The sequence below is a fragment of the Oryzias melastigma genome, linkage group LG7 (assembly GCF_002922805.2).
Source record: "Oryzias melastigma strain HK-1 linkage group LG7, ASM292280v2, whole genome shotgun sequence".
Lineage (NCBI taxonomy): Eukaryota > Metazoa > Chordata > Actinopteri > Beloniformes > Adrianichthyidae > Oryzias > Oryzias melastigma.
This window is the reverse complement of record NC_050518.1, coordinates 26937511-26953329: the sequence shown is the minus strand read 5'-3', so window position 1 is coordinate 26953329 and position 15819 is coordinate 26937511. Positions and strand designations below refer to the sequence as shown.

The 15819-nt window shown below is 39.3% G+C and overlaps 2 protein-coding genes across 11 annotated transcripts in view; one reads left to right on the top strand and one right to left on the bottom strand.

Moving 5' to 3' along the window:
* tti1 (TELO2 interacting protein 1) overlaps window positions 1–14886 on the bottom strand; it is a 32917-nt gene extending 18031 nt beyond the window's left edge. For 2 of the 8 annotated variants that reach the window (XM_024292441.2, XM_024292442.2), the window contains exon 1: window positions 3779–4455. In XM_024292441.2, the coding sequence (XP_024148209.1) occupies window positions 3779–3885 (107 nt within the window). In that variant the 5' untranslated portion in view covers window positions 3886–4455. Of the gene's footprint in view, window positions 1–3778; window positions 4479–5128; window positions 5265–7352; window positions 7478–10876; window positions 11022–14735 lie in introns of those variants that run through there. The other 6 variants (XR_004948237.1, XM_024292445.2, XM_024292444.2 and 3 more) reach the window with 6 other exon arrangements.
* Window positions 4536–12527, top strand: zgpat (zinc finger, CCCH-type with G patch domain). 3 transcript variants are annotated; one of them, XM_024292448.2, is made up of 8 exons: window positions 6306–6787; window positions 7021–7074; window positions 7151–7766; window positions 7934–8067; window positions 8156–8320; window positions 8451–8573; window positions 9942–10353; window positions 12204–12527. In XM_024292448.2, exons 3-8 carry the CDS (start codon window positions 7204–7206, stop codon window positions 12340–12342), a joined length of 1536 nt encoding a protein of 511 aa, XP_024148216.1. In that variant the 5' UTR covers window positions 6306–6787; window positions 7021–7074; window positions 7151–7203; the 3' UTR covers window positions 12343–12527. The 3 variants fall into 3 exon arrangements, with proteins under 3 accessions (XP_036068837.1, XP_024148216.1, XP_024148215.1); XM_036212944.1 differs by lacking the exons at window positions 6306–6787; window positions 7021–7074 and adding an exon at window positions 4536–4623; XM_024292447.2 differs by lacking the exon at window positions 7021–7074 and having other exon boundaries at window positions 6307–6787.
* Window positions 14887–15819: the final 933 nt, after the last annotated feature.

Genomic DNA, 15819 nt, shown 5'->3' with positions numbered 1-15819 from the left:
TAAATAAAAATAACACAAAATAAAGTAAAAATAAAAAATAAAATGCCAGCGGTAGAAATAAACAAGAAACATCATACAGAAAGTGAGTCAAATTAAGGCCAAAGAAATTGTAGAGTTTACATTTTTAAATTATTTTGTATTGAGAACAAATTTCAAAACATTTAACAGCCTTTTGGTTTTTTGAAAAAAGTATTGATTCAACATATAGTTTGGCCTCCACCAGAAATAAGGACAATTTAGGAAGTTTGTTAGAAATTTTGAATTTGTGGATGTAAAATTTAGAAAGAAAAATGAATACATTGATTAAAGATTGAAATGCCAAATTCTTATGTTGGTGGAAGCCAAACAGTACATGTTTCCAAAGTAAAGAAAATGACAGAGCAAACTTATAACAAAATAAATCACAGAAAATTTGCCAAAAAGATTGTAAAAACGGGCAATGCCAAAATAGACGAGTCACTGTTTCTTGAGAACATTTACAAAAGGAACACAATGTGTCAAAATCAGGTTTAAATTTTTTTTTAAAAATCTTTTTAAATAAGTTTTTGTGGGGTATAAGGTAGTGATTAGGTAAAAGCCAGACCTTTTTCAAGGACACATCATCCACAAATTGTTTCCAATGATTAACACGTGGCAAAAGTAACAATATCTCTCTGAAAAAGAGCTCTAATGCCTCTATTGTTTTTCCTGGAATGAACAGTAAAACAGATTTTTCCAACTGTGGACAGCGAAAGAGAAAGATTGAAAGGGAAAGGATCAAGTCTTGGTCTTTGGTTAAATAACATACATATTCCAGGAGAGATCGCACCAAAAACTTTTGCATATTCTCCTGGAGTGACTGGGATGTTATATTTGTTAAGAAAATCAGTATAAGATAATAACTGCCCATTATTGTTAAAAAGTTGATCAACCAAAATGATAATGTTTTGGAACCAGGAATCAAAGAAAATAGAATTATGTTTATAGAGAACATCCTTGATGTTCCAGATAATATAACTGTGTGGAGAGAAGTTGTGCTTATAGATGAGTAACCACGAGAGGAAAGCCTGGCGATGGAAAGCAGATAATTTCACTGGGAGCTTATTTACATCATAATTACAAAGTAAAAAAAAGTTTGAACCACCGAGTTGGGAGATAATATAGTATGGGATTACATTCCATATAGGCGTGGGAGATTTCTGGAAATGTCGGATCCAATTCAGTTTGAAAGTGTAGTTTAGTAAAGAGAAGGAGAGACAGTTTAAACCACCCTGTTCATTAGGGTACTTTTTTTAATATAGTGTACTTTGTTTTTCCATACAAAGTTGAATATTAGTTGATCAATATTTTTTACAAATGTTGTTATTGAGTTCTAAAGCAAGAGCAGCGTAGGTTAACCGGGATATTCCTTCTGCTTTACTGATCAGAATGCGACCTCTTAGTGAAAGATCCCTAACAAGCCATTGATTAAATTTCTTTTTTGTTTTTTCTATTAAGGGGCCGAAGTTCAAAGAACATCTTTCCTGTTGATTTTTAGTGATTGTCAAACCTAAATAAGTTCAGTTTTAACTGGGATGTCTTCTATTTTGTCTTCAGAACTATTCTTAACTGCCATAAGTTCACATTTTTTTTAAATGTACATGAAGACCGGATGCTTTGAAAATATTTTCAATACATTGATTCCTAAAGAAATTTCTGTTTGATTCTTCAAAAAAAGAGTTGTGTCAACCCCTGGGGATTTGTTATTTTTGAGAAGATTAATTGCATCAACGACCTCCTGGACTGAGAGAGGTGTGTCACAGAATTGACTGTCTGTTGGGATATTTGTTTAATTTTTAAAGAATTCAAAAAAGCATCAGCATCATTTTCTGTGGAATGAGATAAAAGTCAGATTTGGATTGTTTAGCAAACAAAAAAAGTGCTTTTCTCTTAGTAATATTACGTAAACCCCTGGCATTGAGAGAAAAAAAGATAACATCTTTAACAACAAAGAACAAGAACTAGATAAAGGTATAAAAAGTGTTAGCTTTTGAAGTACTGGTTAGAAATGACCAGTCTCACCGTAACAAGTACCCAGTCATAACATGTAGAGTTTTAACTGCAACAAGGTGCAAAATATAGCTGTAAAAAAAGGTCTTTGCTCAGAATGTGGTTCAGATGTCCAGTTGAGGAAAAATTATGGATAGTTATTTTAGGATGAATAACTTAGTTATCCATTTTATCTTTATTCTTCAGGTGCAGCTGTTGGAAAAATCTCAGTTCCTTCAATGAAACCTCGACCAGCAATGAAATAGGCAGACTTCCCCTGCTCACGGCTTTGTGAATGGAAGGCCAGAGTTTCTGTCTTGCATCTCTGTCCATTTTGCAGAGGTCTTCAGTGAAATGCAGCCCCTCCTTCTTCATGAAGTGTTGCCTTTTGCAGCTCTCCAGATGTCATCTCTGTATCTTCTAGCTGTAAAACAGACGATGATTGCTCTGGGTCTGGAATCAGTGCTCTGTTTCTTTCCTACACGGTGTGCGACATCAATGAAGTCAGGTATCATTTTCTTGAACCAGAATCCCTTGGCAAATACGAATAGTTCCCATTCGACAATTTTCTCTCTCTGATTCAGGAACTCCATTGAGCTTCAAGTTCCATCTGCGACCGTAGCATTCAAGCTCTGTCACGCGGCTCATGCACGAAGCTATGTTTTTTTCATTGGAGATTACACGTTTTCTTGATATTCATAATATCTTCATGAACATTTTGCACCTTTTCCTCTGCGAGCATTGATCAAATCGGCGAGCATTAACCCTTGTGTGGTGTTCGTATTTTTGTTACTTAGCTAGTGTTTGTGGGTCTGGTGGACCTGCTAGAGTTTTAGGCTTTCAAAACAACATAATCAAACAATTTTATGTGAAAACACTTGATAAATGTTTACTTGATCACAATTGCGAGCCACCCTGTGACAGACTGGCGACCTGTCCAGGGTGTACCCCGCCTTCGCCCTTCAGTAGCCGGGATAGGCTCCAGCACCCCGTGACCCCGAAAGGGAAGAAGCGGTCAGGAAAATGGATGGACAATTGCGAGCCAAATGAACAGCGATCATGGTTAAAATTTGGCCTTTACCTTTTATAGAAGACATTTATGAATGAATGTGCAAATCGTTTTTTTAAATAAAAAGTAATAAATATGAAAATCAGTTATAATAAAGTGAAGTGAGTAGAAAAATCATTTACAAATGAAGCAAGATGTTTCACAACTACTGATTTTATTCATTTGAACTTCATTAGACATAACTTATTTAGATTGGTTTACATAACACAAATTGAACATATACAGTAAGAACATTAGTCTCATCACATCAGTCCAACTGAGTTCTGTTTACACAGTTCTTTACAAAACACGAGGGGCAGTTTTACAGTGTGTGTTGCATATGTATTTGTTACACTTGATACATGTATATTGAGTTTTCCTGTCCAACTTGGGTCCACAGACTTCACAGTGCCTCTTTTTGTTTCTGCTGGCCACAACCTAGAAAAGGGACAGCTAACTCCAGGCCTCAAGGACGGCTGTGTCTGCATGATATATACCCAGATTTCCAAGTCCTACTCAAGACTGATTACCTGGTTCAGGTGTGTCCAACCAATTAGAACATGTCAGAGCAAGGTACGTTTGAAAACATGCAGGAATGCGGCCCTTGAGGCCTGGAGTTGCCTATCCCCGACCCAGAATAATGAAAAGATCAGAAATGTTACTATCCCCTCTCTCTTTTTTGTAAAGCATACATGACATACTCCAACAGCGTCACACACTTACTTCAGGTTCAGCAGATGGTGGTTTTGTAGGTTGGGTGGATGGGGCACCAGCATTCTCCTCTTGAATTCTCCTCCCAATGGCGGCAGAAGCTGGTGTTCATGGAACATGTTGTCTTTTGAGGATTTGAGGTCTCATCAGGGTCTTTCCCAGTTCCTCAAGAAAGAGGCGTTTTCTCTGGAGCTTCCCCTTGTTCCACTCTGTGTTCAGTACCATCAACATGACAAAGGCGTTGTACACTGAGATGTCCATCATGTCAAAGAATATCACCAGCAGCCAGCGTAGGGACTTCTTTTAGAGCAGTAGGCAGTCACCAGCTTGTCAGTGTTCTCCACCCCTCCTTTTGTGGTATCTGAGGCTTTTGATGTTCCTGGTCACAGATTCTCCCATCCCTGTGTAGCGTACCTGTGCTGCTGACGGGCTGGTACCGGAGCTGGCTGCCGACGGGCTGCTCTTCTTCGTTTTGGTTCTAATTGGTGGTCGACCTCCTCTTCTTCCTCAAAGTCACTGTCAGACTCTGAATTTTCAGCAATATGATGTTACAATTCTGAAACCTCTTCCTCGACATCTTCAGAAGCTTCTCCCTCTTCCCAAATAAATTGCAAGACCCTCTCAGCAGATTATCTTTTGGCCATCTTGATCACTTGTAAAAAGCTACCACACTGGCAAAGGCCTTACTTATAGTGTCACGCCTCTAATTTGCAGGTGGGATAGGGGATAAAAAAAGTTTGGTTCCCGCAGAACAAAGAGTAAAATGTGAGGGAAAGTAAGAGCAGATGGTGTTGGTTAGAACAATGTTGCAGCTTTGTGCGCGAACAAGCTCCAGAAAGGAGGAAGACAGACTGAAGGTATGCAGAACCTATACTTTCCACACTTTATTATCTTTTGGTCCAGTGGACCCGAACACCCTGTGTGTAATAAATGCGTAGGGTGGGTGTACAGTATACAGTGAATAAAATGTGTTTTGATTTATGTTTTTCACAGAAAGTGAGCCAAAGCCAAAAAATTTCAGGTTGTAAAAATAATTAATTGTATATTTTTTCTATTGAGATAAACTGAAAACGGGTCCCACAGACCCGAACACCATACAAGCCACAAGGGTTAAGAGTCATCAGACATGGAAGAACTTTGGCGCCATGAGTTGGAAAGGGGTGGCTTTTTTGCAATTGGCGGCTTAGAAGGAAATTCCTCCTCTTCATCCACCTGCACGTTATTAACAGTCATTACGTCGTAGTCGTGGTCAATGCTAGCTGACGAGCATCCCGGCTCTTCCCGGCTGTTTCCTCTTTTTGCTCAAAAAAAGCAGTTAAAACCGTCCGAAGAAAGTTTGGGTACACAGCAACAGTGACTTACTTCTTACTCAGCCGCCATCTCGGACCGCTTCCAAAATACAAGTTTTATAGGTAAAATCCGAGTTGTCACTCACGAGTAACTCTGAAGTCTGAGGCGTTACGTCATAATCCTGCGACAAAGCCGCGTGAGTTTGACGACCAATAAAAACTTCCGCTGCTTTTCACAATAAAAGCTCGTTTTTGCTGTGTTTTCCTTTAATTTTGATGTGTGACAAGCAACAAAAAGGAAAAATGATGCACTTTTATCTACTTATTTATTTGACCCTCAGATTCTTTATTTATATTATATTTAGATTTTGTTTTTTACTGAAAACAGCCAATAAATGATTCAGTAACCTCTCAGAAAGTTTAATTATTTGAGAAAATTTAAGTTAATTAGATATTTATACCCCATTGTATTTTAATATGTTTAAAGCTGTGGTAATTTGCAAAATAAATAAATAATAATAATAATAATAATAAATTCCGCAAAACTTTTAGATTATTTGTCAGTTTACTTAGACCAAGGGACTGCAACTTGCAGCTCCAGATCCACACGTGGCTCTTTTATCTCTCCATGGTGGCTCCTTGGTAAAACATAAAACCAGACATGTCGACCGTCAGAGTCAGCAGCTCCCTGCTAATGGCCGCCTAACCAAAACTACTAGAAAACAAATAAACAAACCCCACAAACAGAGACTACCAAGATCCAACCCCAAACTAAAATAAAAAAACCCAGCAGTGTAAGACTGCTGAGGACAAAGAGGGTAAAAAAGAAGAATACAATTGCAATTTTTAAAAGTAAGTATTACTTAATTATTTAATTTAGATTAGTTAAATGTATAAATTGATGTCTGAGGTTCACATAGATGATAAACTATGTAGGTTTTTAAATAATGTTGACCTGAAGACGTCTTGTTTGATCAACTCTACCTCCAGAATAAACAGATTTTATATGCAAAGCAAAACTTTGGTAAAAAGTTTGATATTTTATGATTTTAAAGCACATACTATTTTATGCTGCACAGAGCATCTTTTATTTTGAAAATAAGTATTTAAAAAAATCCCATATTGAGATGCTAGTTTCTTTTAATATTTTTGCTTTTGTTTGTGTCAAAAATAGACATTTTTCATATTTATTGTAAAAAAGAAGGTCATGAGTGTAAATCCAAATCTCTTAAAGTCTAAAATAAGATATTGCAGCTCCTTCTTGGTTTTGATCAGTAGAAAATGAGCCCAAATGGCTCTTTTACTGTCAAAGGTTGCTGACCGCTGACCTGGACTGATGTGATTTTATAGATAGAAAAATGTTCCTGTTTAATTATTTTTTATATTCTAAATATTGTAATTTATGACATTAAATTATGTTTTATATATATAATGTATTTTTTTTTCTTTTTCTCTTTTACTAGTGCTTAAAATTCATTCATTTTGTCTTCACATATATATACATTGTGTGTAATTTCAGCTAATTTTCATTTTATTGTGAAAGTACAAGCCTTCCTGCCGGAAGTATTCCTTTTCTTGTTTCCGCTAGCTTCAGTGTTCTCTGTAGCAGCTTTGCTGTTTCAAACTATTTATTGATAGAAGTCTTACAGTCTTTGCATTTTCATATCCGTCCGCTTTTCTATCGTTTCAGTAGATTATACACTTCCGTGTCCTTAATGACGTAACGACTGAGGTAATAAATTATTTATTAAACAAGTGATTGATAAAAGGGGGAAAGCCGGCTAGCAGCTAAAGCAATCTTCGTTTGTAGTTTGATTACATCTAGGAAAAGTGTTTACTTAAATGAACCCCAGGAGTCTCAGATAAACAATTCAGTATTTACTTTTATTTTTATTGCTGATCCTGAATCAATCTGATTCAGAAAACATTTCCTTTACATTCATTTATATCTGACCATGTTGCCAGTGAAGGTCCATGATTGAAGCAACAGGATGATCAGTACATTCATGTGTGTCTGAGGTGGGAAATAATACTACTACTGTTTGTTTGTTTTTCATGACCTATTTTAACCTGTTTTTCTTCCATCCCACTCTAGACCCTCCCTCCTCCATTTACGTGTGAGGACTCTGGCTAATCCTGCTCCTCAGGATGGATGAAGAAACCCTGGAAGCTGCCATCTCTGCCTACGGTGCGCAGCTGCAGCAGGTGGAGATGGCCCTGGCCGCCGGCCTGGACCCCAGCCAGCAGCCGGACCTTCTCAAGCTGAAAGAAGACCTTCACCAGCTGATAGAGCTCACCGAGGCCAGCCTGGTTTCTGTCAAGAAGAGCCGGCTCCTGGCCAGTCTGGAGGACAGCAACGGGCTGCAGGGCGGTTCCTCGCACGCGGCGGCCCACACTGACGCTGAAGCAGAGTTTGCTGCTTTTTACTCAGAACTTGGAGAATGTTCTGGAGGTGCCTCTGAAACCAGGGAGAATGATGAGGAGGAAGAAGAAGAAGAAGAAGATGATGAACTAAGTGGTACAAAAGTCAGAGCGCCCTACAGGACTGCATGGGGTACGCTGGAGTATCACAACGCCATGGTGGTGGGGGCAGAACCGACTGATGGAGAAGAAGCTCAAGTGAGGGTGCTCTACCTGTACCCCACCCAGAAGGCCATGAAACCCTGTCCATTCTACCTGGAGGACAAATGTCGCTTTCAGGATAATTGCAGGTAAAAAAAACACTCCAAAGAGTGCCATTTTTATAAATTTAAGTGATCCAAATCAACATAAAGTTTGTTGAAAATGTTTTTCCCGACAGCATATTTTACTAGTTTTAAAAGTGAAATCCTTTCTCAGACTGGCACATTTAATAGCAGGTATCCTCATTTGTTTGAAGGTTTTCACATGGTCAGGTGGTGCATGTGTCAGAGCTCAGAGAGTTCCTGGAGTCTGACCTCAGCAACCTTGAAGAGGGCTCGTCCTGTTTGTGTCGACACGAGGACGGGATCTGGTACCCGGCCAAAATAACAGGTTTTCATCAAGAGTCGCCAAACGACCAGAGAGCATCTCTGTGGGATTTTGACATGAAAAATGAACTAATGCTGTTACTCTCTTTTAGACATTGACGGCGGTTTCTTTACTGTGAAGTTTGACTCACTGCTGCTGAAAGACGCTGTGGTTGAGGCCGACTGCATCATCCCACCTCTGAGGGAAGAAGATCCGCTGTCCTCCGACTCAGATATGGAGGATTCAGGGGATGGAGATACTGAGGGCTATGCCAAAGGTATGCAAAAACTTTTGGAAAACAAAAAGAAAAAGTGGTGCTTCTAAAATCAAGACAAAGTGAAAACTTGACTTTTGATCTGACTGTGTATATTTCATTTTTGAAATGAACGCTTCTGGTTTTGTTTCAGTCGTAGAGTTTGCCGGTGAATCTGCAGAGACCTCCAGCAGTGGTCATTTTGGAGGCTGGGAGGCACACACCAGAGGAATCGGATCCAAACTGATGCTTAAAATGGGCTACGAGTACGGCAAAGGTCAGTGGAAATCTGAACCGAACCTCACCACATCCAGATCTAATAAAACTAAATAAAAAAAGGTTGATCCTTCACTGTCTGAAGATAAAACATGTTTTGAAAGAAGAGACAAAGTTACAGAAATGTTTGTGGTTCTGCATGTCTCATCTTTCAATCTAAGATCTTTAGGTCTTATATGTTTGTACGCCAAATTTCTATAAAAAAGTTCATGTATGGCATAAAAGAATTATATAACAGATATAGTGAATTGTTGTCTAAGGACTATTTTACTTTGTGTATTACTGCAATTGCTTTTGCTATTTTGGATTTGACATTGTTGATTTGTGAAGTTATTTGTCATCTATAATAACTAATAACTCTTTAGATATTATTATCATCTATTTTAAAGTAACCTTAGAATTTGTATTTCTATTACAAATATCATAAAATACGATTTATCACCATTTAACAATAGTTTATCAGAAGTTACAATTTTTTAGCTCAGTCTGCTCCACCTCTATCAAATGTTCAATATTGTCTAAGGTCGTGTCATCTGCAAATAAAATGCAATTGAATGAAATGGAAATTGAGTTTTTATTGTTGAAACAGATAATAAAGAGGTTTTGAGTGTGTAGTTGTAGTTCTATCTCACTGAGGGGGTCAAATGTGGGTAAATTTGGGCCTAAACTGGACTGGAGTTTGCAGACGCATCAGTCTGTATTTACACTCAGATTCTCATTTGTCTCCAACCGCTCACGTTTTAGTTTCTTCGGTCACACAGAGAGGTCTCACACTTGTTTATATGACCCTCAGAACCATCAGGGGAGTTAAGTTTCTGCTAGATTGTGTACTTCTGTCAGTTTGTGCTTTCAAAGATTCTCAGGAGTTTCTGCAACATCTCCGTACTTTAGCAGGACTCTTCACTGGCCTTTAGGAGATGCAGTTTTTCTCTCTGCTGAGGCAGAAAGTTAGATTTCTGCTAAGATTTGCCTCATTTACAACACTTATAGAACTATTAACAAATTAGTTTTCTTGAACTAAACCTCTGTGACATCTATCAAAGCTTTTGAGGCAAAAAGAAGAATCGGATATTCTTCCAAATGCAATAAAACGTGAATCATTGGAACATTTTTGCCCAATTTTTTCCATAAAATGACAGGAGCAGATTGTGGCTTCAACACAGCAAAGCTTTTGTTTATGTTCAGTTTGATTCTATAGAATCCGGGTAATGCTACAGCAAAACAGAAACTAAAATAGTAAGAAACATTGACCTGTCTGCACGGATTCCTTTCTGTATTGACTTAGACCTGCAGAGGCTGAATGACACGGCATGAATCAGAGTCAGTGCACTGGTTTAGACCTAAACAAATCTCTTTTTTCTCTCCTCAGGTTTAGGGAAAACCCAGGAGGGTCGGGTGGAGCCGGTGATGGCGGTTCTCCTGCCCAAAGGAAAGTCCCTGGATGAGTGTGCAGAGTTCACGCAGAGGCGGACCCAGAGCCACACTGCCAAAGACGGCACTCCAAGCTCCCGCCCCAAGCGGCGCAGGAAGCCTCGGGCCGCCACCGAGGGGCGCCGCACCGTCTTTGACTTTCTGAACCGCAAGCTCGGAGGCAAGGACTCTGAGCAGGCAGACGGGGGTGCTGTCGCGCCATCAGCACCGACGGGGCTGGAGGCTTACAGAGGAGGGAAGAGCACCAAGAGGAGTCTGAACGTCAAGCTGTTCCAGGCGGCAGAGAGAGTCTCCCAGACCCAGAGGGAGATCCAGAAACTGAGCGAGAGCCTCAGCAGACACACCGGCCGGTCAGTACACGCTCCACGGCTTCTGCATGTAGGCAATCGTTATGATCACTTCTATGAGCAACCAGAAAAGTTGAATTACCTGCAATAATGCTAGTGTGAATGCTTTTTGCCGAAAGTAGTCACCGAAGATGCTGAAAATGCAAAAGCTATTTGCAAAATGTTAAATTTGAAAAAAATAAAAAAATAAATCGAAATTTTGTTAAAGAACTATAAAACAGCGCTGAAGTTGATCTAAATTTCTGAAAAAAATTGTAGTTAAATTGCTTAAAAAATCCTAATACATGCCAATTTTGCAAAAATATTTAGTGTGTTGATTAAATACTAGCTAAACTCCAAATCTGCCCCAAAAAACTCAGTAAACAAAATGAGTCAAAAATGTTATCCTCCTGCTAAAGCCTTTAAACTTTTTCTTAAGCCTTTTAGAGTTAACTATATCCATATATATGATCATATATTACATTTGAAACACTAAAAAATGAATTATTTATGAAATATTAGATATATTTCATGAGTTTGTTCCTACCCGGATGCTCCGTCTATCGCTGCGTGCTGCTGCAGTCCATTTCATGATGTCATCCTAGAGTAGGGCTGACCAACCCTGGTCCTCCAGAGCTACCACCCTGCCTGTTTCCCAGATGTCCAAGCCTTGCTAGCTGCTGATTAACTCAGTCAGATGTCTTCACTTTCTGATTGAATGAACACACCTGGTCCAGGTAATTAGCAGCAAGCAGTACACAAGGAGCTGGAAAACAGGCAGGGTGGTAGCTCTCCAGGACCAGGAATGGGCACCCCTGTCCTAGAGTCTGTGGCAGCAACTCTGTATTTCTCCCACAAAAATAATCCAAACTTCTTCAAAGATGGATTCACATACCAAATATCTGCCTTTAGTTAGCCTGGCCAACACTTCACTGTTCTACAACACACTCGCTGCTCCTTCTCGGCTGGGGTGGGGGGTGGGGGTGTATAAAGTAACAAACAGCTGTTAGAGCTGGAATTTATTAAAGACAGGACACAACTGGAAGATATACGGTATTCTGCATATAAAATGAAAGTTTTTTTGCTGATCATCACTGGATAAGGGGATAAATTGAGTGTTGTGTTAGTCTGGGGGCGGAGCTTTCAGAGCAGACTCTTCCTGCAGGGAGCTGTTGGCATCGATCTTACCTCAGCACGTTTTCAACTGCTGGTTTTTGTGGGTATGGGAGGGGCTGCTGCAGAGAGTGCAGGTTTTTAGAGGATTACTCTTAAATGCATGAACAGATCAATTCCTTGGTAAACAAAATTAGCCAAAAATGTTAGCATGTTGCTAAAATAGAAGCTAAACTCTAATTTACCCTAATAATCCCAGTAGATTACAAATTAGCCAAAACCGTTAGCATGTTGCTAAAATATTAGGCAAACTTCTAATTTTTTTTAAATTACTATAAAAGATGAAAACACAGCCTATTAATGTATTTAAAGAGTTGTTGCTAATCTGCTTAAAATGTTGAAATTTAAAGACTTTCTCATTCATTTCATGTGGAACATATTTTGCTAAATATTTAAAAAACTATAAAGTTTATAAATACCAAAAAAAGAAGCAGTAATGTCCTGAAGAAGCTGAATGTTTTGATTCTAAGATTGCTGAAATCACTGAAAGTGTGATTGAGTTTTTATGAGCTGAAAAACATGCAGAAAGGAGAATCACTGTAGTGTGAATGCTTACTAAACATTCGCACAATGAAGCAGATGTAGGCAGATAACAAACCCATAGATAACAAATGCCCTGCTTCAAAGTCGGGGTTAAAAAACGTCCTCATCCAGGACTGCTGTGCGGCTCACGCTCAGGTTTGTTGTTTGTTTGTTTTCAGGGATGCATCCAGAGTGAAGCAGCTGGAGGAGAAACTGTCAGCAGCTCGTAGTCTGCTGGCCCAGCAGAAAGCTCAGGAGCTGTCCATCCAGAGAGAGCAAAGGAAGGCTGACACACACAAGAAGATGACTGAGTTCTGAGCCCACTTTCATTTAAACACCTGACAGGTGCAGGAAGCTCCGCCTGCCTGGAGTCAGGTGTCCAGCTTTTGGAAGAATTTTTATCCCTAATCCTGAATTCCAGCGAACAGTTTAGTTCCCTTGCTGCTGGTTTGATTTGCTTGTTTTGTTAATTTTACTGGAGGATTAATAGTCCATTCAAATGATTTTTTTCATATACTCTTGCTCTGTCCAGATGTCTTTGAATGGTCTGATTCATTTTGTTTATCTGCACCAGTAAACTGAAAACAAAAGAAGTTTCATTTTTAATGTGTTCGACTTTCCTATGCGCTCAGAGAGCAGCTGCTCCGCTGCTCGGAGGGGTTCGCCCTGATGTTCAAACTGATTTTAAAAGTACATTGTTACACCCATGCTTCACACGGCTCAAACGCCGCATCTCTGAAGGTACAACCTTAACCTCCCTGCTAAATAATCCATGGCAGGAGCAGCTCGTCTGCCCTCACGCCTGCATGCTCTCTACAGGTGCAAACTACTTCAGAATTTAGACCAATGCTGAAGTCATGATCGTAATGTTTGGGAGGAACATTTAAAACCTGAAAAAGCTGTCCATCAGCCGCTCTCCAGCTGAGCTGAAGTTTGACAGCAGCTGAAGTTAATGACCCTCACTGTCCCTAGAGGCAAAAGCAGCGCGCTCAGGTAATAATGCCACCGATGAGATGCAGCTCGTGAAGTGTGCGGCTGGACCTGTGAGAGGAGCGCGTTACCCTGAAGTCGCCGCTGTCCTGAGGGGAGCCCCGCACGCCGTCTGTCAGAGCTGACTGCTGCAGGGATCTCATGGAATCTGCTGATTGCTGGGAAAATGGTAAAATGCTCAGCGTGAGTCGGTTTAATGGCGTCCCTGGAGGGCGCCGGGCCACGCTCCATATATAAAAGTGGAGGCTGAGGGTGCTGCTCTCCATCCATCCGCCTCCATCCTTCTGCAGGCGCTGCACGTTCCTGCACACGCCTGTCTAATGCATGGATTCAGACTGACCTATAGGGCCGGTTTCTACTACTGCCTGGCACATATCAGAGCCTGGATTATGTGATTAAACTGAGACGTTTGGGGAAAATTGATTCAGAGGCCACACAGACAGATGTTTTACTTGAGATTACTTCTTAAGTTATTCTCCAACGGTTGATAAGATGCTTTAGCATTTTTTCAGGTTTTCTTCATGGTTCTCTGTTCCACATTAATCTGAGAATTACATTCACTTTCATTTCCTGTGTTCACATACCTCCACTAATTCAAGGGCACACAGGTTTTACAAATAAGGCTCTTAAACTGCAACAGGCAGACTCACTCACTTAAATTTATTTGTAATTCATGAAAAATTACTGGAACAAAGTTTCTATTTTTTGTGATATATTTGATTATTATCTTTGAACAAAAATATTTGTGGATTCAGGTTGTTAAAAGAAGATCTAAGAATTTTGTAAAGTGCAACAACAAATACAACTAAAAAAGTTGCATTACCTGTGATAATGCTAGCTTGAATGCTTTTTGCTGAAAGTAGTCGCTGAAGATGCTGAAGCTTTTTGCTGAAAATGGTGACGTAATTTACTGTAATTGCTGAAGGGATTTATTGAAAATGTAAAAGCTATTAACAAAATGTAATACATGCATCCCTAATACATGCTAATTTTGCAAAAATAATTAGCGTGTTGCTTAAATATGAGCTAAACTCTAAATTAGCATAAAAACCTCATTAGATGTTAATTTAGCCAAAAAAGCTAGAACATTGCTTAAATATTAGCTAAACTCAAACATAGCCTGTAATTCCTCAGTAAACTAAATTAGTCAAAAATGTTAGCCTGTTGCTAAAATAGAAGCTAAACTCCAAATTAGCCTATAAAACCTAAGTAGATAACAAATTAGCCAAAAACATTAGCATGTAGCTAAAATATTGGCAAATATCCACATTAGCATAAAAAATATTATGCCAAATTAGCCCAAATGCTAACATGTTGAATAAATACAAGCTAAACCCCAAAATTGCCTAAAATTCCTACGTAAACTAAATTAGCCAAAACTGTTAGCCTGTTGCTGAAGTAGAAGCTCAACTTTGAATTAGCATATAAAAACCACACATTAGTCAAAAAGGTTATCGTGTTGCTAAAGCATTGGCTAAACTCAGATTAAAAATAAATAAATAATTACTATAAAATGAATATATTTAAAAGTTTGTAGCTAATCTACTTAAAATTTAGAAATTTGAAGACTTTCTCATTCATTGGAACATATTTTACTGAATATTTTGAAAACTATAAAGTTTATGAATACCGAGAATACAAGTCGTAATGTCCTGAACGAGCTGAATGTAATGTTTTCGTATCAAGATTGTTGAAATCCGTGAAAGTGCTGAAAGACTTACGGAAAGGAGCAGGAAAATCCCCCATCTAAAGCTGGGAAAAGTGTTTGGCCCAAAGGTGCTACCTGTCCTGGCCACTCCCCTGTGACCCGCCCTTATTGGCTGATTGGCTGTTACATGCTTCCTTTTCTCCCCCTTTTCCCCTGTCTCACTGGCCAGAGCTGCAAAAACAACAACAAAAAAACAATCCAACTCAATTTTATTTATGTTGCCCGACAATATCACGAAACGATTGGCTCATCGGGCTTCATACCAGTAATTGTTCAGAAGCAGAAATCGGTCATAAAATAAAAGCAATGGCAGATTGCTAAACTAAACTAAACAGACTCAAATAAACTGGTTATCCCTGTCTTTAGACTCTCCTTTTCTTTAAGGGAAACTCCCTAAATAACTGATTCTAGAGAGAAAAAAAAAGAAGAAACCTCATGGATGTCCACATGAAGGAGGGATCCTCTCCCAGGACGAACAGGCGATTTACCAAAACTGAATCAGCTTATCTAACTCTCCAACTACATGTTTAAGTAGTGTTCATCCAGATAGAACTGGGGGACAGGTGGGGGTGAGGTCCACAGCCAAGGCGAGCCAGAGGCGTGGTCCACGGCCAAGAACAGGAGCATAGATGATCCACCTGGAATCTGGAATCTCTCCCGGTCCCCCGGAGGGGAGTGGGTAAGAGGAACAACATGTGAATTGCTCTGCACCAAACAGAAGCATGGAGAACTAAATAAAGTGAAGAATAAAGAAAAGAGGAGAGGTGAAGCAAATGAATGAATACTGAAATGAACACGTCAAAACGGCAGCTTTTCTGTTGGTTTCATCTCCATAGCAACCATTTTATTGTGTGGTGGCCTGTGGGTGACGAACAGGTCTATGTGATTTTTAGAAGAATCTGTAAAAGTACAGTTTTAGATTTGCTTGACAAAACAGGTTTGTTTTTTTGTTTTTTTACTAACTGGGCCCTCATTCCTCCTTTTGTTGTACCAGTAGACTACTGTCAGGCCTGCAAAGCCTTCAGTGAAGGCCTAAAATTATCTGAAAAGAAGTATCTCAATCACAAAGAAAGTTTTTATTATTTTTATAAATATGT